Source organism: Montipora foliosa, chromosome 4 (genome assembly GCF_036669935.1).
Source record: "Montipora foliosa isolate CH-2021 chromosome 4, ASM3666993v2, whole genome shotgun sequence".
NCBI lineage: Eukaryota > Metazoa > Cnidaria > Anthozoa > Scleractinia > Acroporidae > Montipora > Montipora foliosa.
The window spans coordinates 20,836,276-20,844,459 of record NC_090872.1 but is presented as its reverse complement, the minus strand read 5'-3'; the positions used below and the strand labels follow the sequence as shown (position 1 = coordinate 20,844,459).

General features: G+C 41.5%; 1 protein-coding gene across 1 annotated transcript in view; it reads left to right on the top strand.

Annotated features, from left to right (window-relative positions):
* The window catches only part of LOC138000238 (U3 small nucleolar RNA-associated protein 18 homolog), a 16,713-nt gene extending 14,325 nt beyond the window's left edge, over positions 1-2,388 (top strand). The window contains exon 14 of the mRNA XM_068846498.1: positions 820-2,388. Within this exon, the coding sequence (XP_068702599.1) occupies positions 820-844 (25 nt within the window). The 3' untranslated portion in view covers positions 845-2,388. The remainder of the gene's footprint in view (positions 1-819) is intronic.
* Positions 2,389-8,184: the final 5,796 nt, after the last annotated feature.

Sequence of the window (8,184 nt, the reverse complement as noted above, 5' to 3'; positions counted from 1 at the left end):
AAGTTTAAGAAGAGTGACTGGGTCCCACAGATACATTGTGCTTTATGCCATCGCCTTTATCCACTGGACTCAGAGCGATGCAAGCACTCCAGCTCTTTGGCAAAACACCGCGCACCGGTGGCTCAGTTGGTTGAGCACCGGGCTGCCATGCGCGAGGTCGTGAGTTCGACTCCGGCCGGACCAACGGTTCAGGGTCTTTAAATAACTGAGTAGAAAGTGCTGCCTTTCTAATTACATCCGCAAATGGTTAGACTTTCAAGTCTTCTCGGATAAGGACTATAAACCGTAGGCCCCGTCTCACAAATATCTTCCAAGTTCATTAGTTCCCTGTGGGACGTTAAAGAACCCACACACTATTCGAGAAGAGTAGGGGATGAAGTTCCCGGTGTTGTGGCTGTCCTCTGTGTGTATATGGGTGGGTGGGTATAGCAGGTCCACATCAGCTCAATAGTCGCCAAAACGTCAACCTGCTCAAACAAATAAATAACAAACAAACAAACAAACAAACTGAATGTCTATCTCTGATACACAGGGTTTTCTTTTTATGTACTCAGTAAGATACGGATTCGGATAATTTATCGTGTAAATAAGACCTAAGGAAATGTTTCGTGAGGTTTCGGTGGGTGTTATCTGTTTATCTGTTATCCGCTAATTGGGATTGGCTTCCATTCCATGCTAGTTACACTCCAACCGCGAGAATGCGTAGCTGGTTCATTGAACATATCATCCCAGTCGATATTTAAATTTCGGTAATTTCTTGTTAACGTCTCGTCAAATGACTGGTCTGATTTTGGAAAATTTTTCTTTAATTTTTTTCAGATTAAATCACTATACGGACTCCTGACATGTTGTAAGGTCAAGTCGCTCTTTGGAAGTGTCCAGAACGAAGTCCATAGGAATGAGCACGTTGTCTTTGCGGGGATTTCGGGACAAGCAAAGACTGTCAAGCGTCTTTGGTCCCGGTAACTCATAACGTACTTGTACTCATTAAAACCACAAACGGACTTCTATACTTTTATTGATCTGGAAGTGCTTTACATCATTGTTGGGAATGCGCGTACGCACTAAAAAAAATGACATACCCGTGTCCGTATCCATAGTAACAAGTCCATGTCCGCAGTAACAGGCGTGGCTGCAGCCTGGGACTGAATACTAGGCCTCTCGTGAAGCTTTGTAATCAAATGTTGATGATCAATGTTTGCCCATCCCAGCAGTCAACATCGTTCAGCATCGCTCAACAAAATCGATCGGATGTAGAAGACGTTTGCCCGGCCTTTCCGATTGGTCGAGAGCTTCGACCACGTGACAATCTCGCAGTTTCTATGTACAGGGTTTGTTATTCTTGACATATTCCACCTTGAACGAACTTTGAAGTTCCAGTCACGGTTATTCTTCATTCAGCGAATTTTAAATGATACAGTTGTAGTTACAGAAGGCTATCTTCATTGGCGAGGGCAAAAAAAGCGCAAAGAATGGCCCTACCTCGTCGTGGTTTTCATCATGACAGATTGGCCAACGTGACAGGAAAGGAAAGGAAAGGAACTTTATTTAAGTGTCTAGTCGTTCTAGCGCTGGAGCACTAATTGGGGACACTGTAAACTGAAATTAACAATTAACGCAAATCAAGTCAAATTTTGGTTTTTAGATAATTTACAACAAATCGTTGTAGGAATGCTGTCGTTTTCATTAACACGATGATTTTTCCAGAAATGAAAAAAGTGGCCTGCAAAGGGGTATCCTGTCGATTTCAGGCTTTTAAAGTTGTTGTAGATGATCGAAAATGTGGAAAAAACCTCTTCTCTCCATTCAGGCCAATGATCATTACATTAAGTGAAGCTGTGAACCTCGCAGTTGTGAACGCAATTGTAGCTATGAACCTCGCCGTTATGAACGCAATTTTAGCAGTTGCTTAGAGAAGCCTGGAAATTTCAGGATTTCCGTGATCTCGCGATACCAGTGCGACGCTCTAACCAAGTAGCTTCGCACCGGTATCGCTAGGTCACTGGTTCAAACCCCGTTGAAGTCCTGGAATTTTCAGGCTTCTCTACGCAGTTGCTAAAATTGCGTTCATAACTGCGAGGATCGTAGCTCCGCTTGATTTTATATCCGCAGTTCAATATGTGATTCATTTCACGTATCATTTCATTCGTTGATTATTAAATTGTCAAATCGCTGTCCGAAACTTGTTCTGTGATCCAATGGCACACCGTAAAACGCAGGTTATCTTTAAAGGGCACAAATAAATAGTATATAGTGGGACAGACCGTGATTGCCAATAATCACTACATGAAAGACGTGCATTTGAAACTATGAACCATGGAAGATTTCTCATCATCCTATTTTAAATATCGCTCATGCTGCAATAAAAGGAAAGAGCTTTAAAAGCAAGATGAACACACCATAGCGGCAAACCCAATCTCCTTCCCAAAGCCCACTTGTCTTTTGGTCAGCGCCAAGACACGGAGCTTTGGCCTAGGTACTTCATGTATCCCCTATTATAGTGTATTTAAATTATAATGTATTTCCACGCGTATATTATAGTGCCTTTAAATAATTAACCCTATATACCCTAGTATACCCTTATATACCCCTATATAACCTCGTATACCCTTATATACCTCTGTGTACCCATGTATACCCTTATATACCCCAATATACCCATGTACACCTTATATACCACTATATACCCATGTATCCCCCTTAATACCCCTTTAAGGGTAAACATGGGTATATAGGGCTAATTATCAAATACACTATAAATACCTTATATTTAAATACATAATAATAAGTGATACATGAAGTACTTACCTCATTGAAACATATGCTGTATTCAGTATATGTGGGCTCATGTTAGAGCATCACGTGACAAATTTTCCGTTTGTGTTCCGACAGGGAGCGAGCGAGTCGCCTCAAATCTGGTAGGTAGTCATTTATAACTGCCTTTTCAGGCCATTTTCGTCTACAGAAGCCACCAGGCTGGCATCATTAAGCTAGAATGTGGGTAAAGGCAAGCCTTTGAAAGAAAACAGAGGCGAGAGATGGTTTCATGCAGACTGGGACGCCTAAAATGCTCTGTTGTAAACATGGCGGTTCACGAGTGAAGTTGTCTCTCTGGCCTTTCTGTGGACGAATTCCAGGACCTACTAACACAATCTGGGCAAGTTTTGAAAGCTAAAACCTTCAATCGATGCGTTATTTTGCTGGTAGGACTGGGTGGCCCCGACACTTATGAAAAAAAACTATGAAATGAGAATCGGGAGTCTTCCCTTGTCATGGAATGGCAGAATTACCCAGAATTCTTTTTGGGCATGAGCGAGGCAACTTAAGAAGCACGAGACTGGCCCTCATCGAATGGCTGAAGCGCGGCCAGAGGAAATGATTTTTAGCCAGATAGTCAGGAGTAGGCCTGGTGTGTGCTGTTAACTTAGATTTTGGATTTCTGAACAAGTTTTTATCATAGAAAATTCGCCACAAAGTTGTGCTTTCATTTCGTTGTAATTCTCGTGTCAAAGATAAGGTATAATAATGTAAATAAGAGAATAACGATATTTGTATTTGCAGATTCGCTGTCCTCTTACTACGAAAGTCAAGCTCTACATCTCTATGCAATAAGCGCATTCAAAATTTCCTCGTATTACTTGATAAAAGTATGTTTTTGTTTTGTTTTTTTAATTGAGAAACGGGTTTTCCTGCTTATATGAAAAATACGTTTTCTCTCCCGTCCCCTTCTTATGCATGATCTTCGCGGAAATTACATTCTGTTCCTCAATAAACCTGGAACAACCAGTTATGGTCTCAGTTCTCTTTTTTCTTACGTATCAGCTAAGTTGCGGAATGCGCTACCTGATTTTATCCGTACCTATAAGTTTACTGGTTTTAAAAGAAAATCCAGGGCCGCATTTTGTACAGCGGCTTTTCTTTTTAATGAACGTATCTTTAAATATTATGTATTTAGTAAGTATCTGTATATGCTATGTATTTTAGCTGTAAATGTAATGTCTCGAAGATATTAGCTCCTGTAGTTATTCGCAAAAAGCTTATGACTGTATGTATGTTACTTTTAGGAGGGCGCATGCGTACACTTTGTAATCTGCGACTCCAGTGCTTACCATATGACAGATAAATGACTTTTGTCTTGAATATATAAGCCATCTAATTCTTACGCTATATTGACAAGGGCGGTTTGGAGCTGTGAGTAGGCGTGGGATTTGTCACATATGGTTTAGGGGCCGACATATCTCTCCCTCAATGCCGTACCGGGAGGCAAGGTCGGTAGCAGAAAGCAGCGAAGGGCCAACTGCGTCCAAAAGCGATCGCACGGGCCGAAATCCCGGGATGACTCGTTTGGTACGACGCTCCAGCGCCGGTGTCTGGAGGTACTGCGTTTTTCTCTCTTGTTCAAACATTCCGTCAGCGCATGCGCAAATGTTCTGGCTCTTCGATACCTAGCCTACCAAAAGAAAATTAACATGCTGGTTTTTTATTTATTTATTTTTTTTTTTTTGTACCAGCAATTGACATTTCAGTTAATTTTATAGGCATAAACGTAACGTAAGAACCGTGCGTGTCTGATCTTGTCACAGACAGAGGCGAGAGATGGTTTCATGCAGACTGGGACGCCTAAAATGCTCTGTTGTAAACATGGCGGTTCACGAGTGAAGTTGTCTCTCTGGCCTTTCTGTGGACGAATTCCAGGACCTACTAACACAATCTGGGCAAGTTTTGAAAGCTAAAACCTTCAATCGATGCGTTATTTTGCTGGTAGGACTGGGTGGCCCGACACTTATGAAAAAAAACTATGAAATGAGAATCGGGAGTCTTCCCTTGTCATGGAATGGCAGAATTACCCAGAATTCTTTTTGGGCATGAGCGAGGCAACTTAAGAAGCACGAGACTGGCCCTCATCGAATGGCTGAAGCGCGGCCAGAGGAAATGATTTTTAGCCAGATAGTCAGGAGTAGGCCTGGTGTGTGCTGTTAACTTAGATTTTGGATTTCTGAACAAGTTTTTATCATAGAAAATTCGCCACAAAGTTGTGCTTTCATTTCGTTGTAATTCTCGTGTCAAAGATAAGGTATAATAATGTAAATAAGAGAATAACGATATTTGTATTTGCAGATTCGCTGTCCTCTTACTACGAAAGTCAAGCTCTACATCTCTATGCAATAAGCGCATTCAAAATTTCCTCGTATTACTTGATAAAAGTATGTTTTTGTTTTGTTTTTTTAATTGAGAAACGGGTTTTCCTGCTTATATGAAAAATACGTTTTCTCTCCCGTCCCCTTCTTATGCATGATCTTCGCGGAAATTACATTCTGTTCCTCAATAAACCTGGAACAACCAGTTATGGTCTCAGTTCTCTTTTTTCTTACGTATCAGCTAAGTTGCGGAATGCGCTACCTGATTTTATCCGTACCTATAAGTTTACTGGTTTTAAAAGAAAATCCAGGGCCGCATTTTGTACAGCGGCTTTTCTTTTTAATGAACGTATCTTTAAATATTATGTATTTAGTAAGTATCTGTATATGCTATGTATTTTAGCTGTAAATGTAATGTCTCGAAGATATTAGCTCCTGTAGTTATTCGCAAAAAGCTTATGACTGTATGTATGTTACTTTTAGGAGGGCGCATGCGTACACTTTGTAATCTGCGACTCCAGTGCTTACCATATGACAGATAAATGACTTTTGTCTTGAATATATAAGCCATCTAATTCTTACGCTATATTGACAAGGGCGGTTTGGAGCTGTGAGTAGGCGTGGGATTTGTCACATATGGTTTAGGGGCCGACATATCTCTCCCTCAATGCCGTACCGGGAGGCAAGGTCGGTAGCAGAAAGCAGCGAAGGGCCAACTGCGTCCAAAAGCGATCGCACGGGCCGAAATCCCGGGATGACTCGTTTGGTACGACGCTCCAGCGCCGGTGTCTGGAGGTACTGCGTTTTTCTCTCTTGTTCAAACATTCCGTCAGCGCATGCGCAAATGTTCTGGCTCTTCGATACCTAGCCTACCAAAAGAAAATTAACATGCTGGTTTTTTTTTTTATTTATTTATTTTTTGTACCAGCAATTGACATTTCAGTTAATTTTATAGGCATAAACGTAACGTAAGAACCGTGCGTGTCTGATCTTGTCACAGACAGAGGCGAGAGATGGTTTCATGCAGACTGGGACGCCTAAAATGCTCTGTTGTAAACATGGCGGTTCACGAGTGAAGTTGTCTCTCTGGCCTTTCTGTGGACGAATTCCAGGACCTACTAACACAATCTGGGCAAGTTTTGAAAGCTAAAACCTTCAATCGATGCGTTATTTTGCTGGTAGGACTGGGTGGCCCGACACTTATGAAAAAAAACTATGAAATGAGAATCGGGAGTCTTCCCTTGTCATGGAATGGCAGAATTACCCAGAATTCTTTTTGGGCATGAGCGAGGCAACTTAAGAAGCACGAGACTGGCCCTCATCGAATGGCTGAAGCGCGGCCAGAGGAAATGATTTTTAGCCAGATAGTCAGGAGTAGGCCTGGTGTGTGCTGTTAACTTAGATTTTGGATTTCTGAACAAGTTTTTATCATAGAAAATTCGCCACAAAGTTGTGCTTTCATTTCGTTGTAATTCTCGTGTCAAAGATAAGGTATAATAATGTAAATAAGAGAATAACGATATTTGTATTTGCAGATTCGCTGTCCTCTTACTACGAAAGTCAAGCTCTACATCTCTATGCAATAAGCGCATTCAAAATTTCCTCGTATTACTTGATAAAAGTATGTTTTTGTTTTGTTTTTTAATTGAGAAACGGGTTTTCCTGCTTATATGAAAAATACGTTTTCTCTCCCGTCCCCTTCTTATGCATGATCTTGGCGGAAATTACATTCTGTTCCTCAATAAACCTGGAACAACCAGTTATGGTCTCAGTTCTCTTTTTTCTTACGTATCAGCTAAGTTGCGGAATGCGCTACCTGATTTTATCCGTACCTATGAGTTTACTGGTTTTAAAAGAAAATCCAGGGCCGCATTTTGTACAGCGGCTTTTCTTTTTAATGAACGTATCTTTAAATATTATGTATTTAGTAAGTATCTGTATATGCTATGTATTTTAGCTGTAAATGTAATGTCTCGAAGATATTAGCTCCTGTAGTTATTCGCAAAAAGCTTATGACTGTATGTATGTTACTTTTAGGAGGGCGCATGCGTACACTTTGTAATCTGCGACTCCAGTGCTTACCATATGACAGATAAATGACTTTTGTCTTGAATATATAAGCCATCTAATTCTTACGCTATATTGACAAGGGCGGTTTGGAGCTGTGAGTAGGCGTGGGATTTGTCACATATGGTTTAGGGGCCGACATATCTCTCCCTCAATGCCGTACCGGGAGGCAAGGTCGGTAGCAGAAAGCAGCGAAGGGCCAACTGCGTCCAAAAGCGATCGCACGGGCCGAAATCCCGGGATGACTCGTTTGGTACGACGCTCCAGCGCCGGTGTCTGGAGGTACTGCGTTTTTCTCTCTTGTTCAAACATTCCGTCAGCGCATGCGCAAATGTTCTGGCTCTTCGATACCTAGCCTACCAAAAGAAAATTAACATGCTGGTTTTTTATTTATTTTTTTTTTTTGTACCAGCAATTGACATTTCAGTTAATTTTATAGGCATAAACGTAACGTAAGAACCGTGCGTGTCTGATCTTGTCACAGACAGAGGCGAGAGATGGTTTCATGCAGACTGGGACGCCTAAAATGCTCTGTTGTAAACATGGCGGTTCACGAGTGAAGTTGTCTCTCTGGCCTTTCTGTGGACGAATTCCAGGACCTACTAACACAATCTGGGCAAGTTTTGAAAGCTAAAACCTTCAATCGATGCGTTATTTTGCTGGTAGGACTGGGTGGCCCGACACTTATGAAAAAAAACTATGAAATGAGAATCGGGAGTCTTCCCTTGTCATGGAATGGCAGAATTACCCAGAATTCTTTTTGGGCATGAGCGAGGCAACTTAAGAAGCACGAGACTGGCCCTCATCGAATGGCTGAAGCGCGGCCAGAGGAAATGATTTTTAGCCAGATAGTCAGGAGTAGGCCTGGTGTGTGCTGTTAACTTAGATTTTGGATTTCTGAACAAGTTTTTATCATAGAAAATTCGCCACAAAGTTGTGCTTTCATTTCGTTGTAATTCTCGTGTCAAAGATAAGGTAT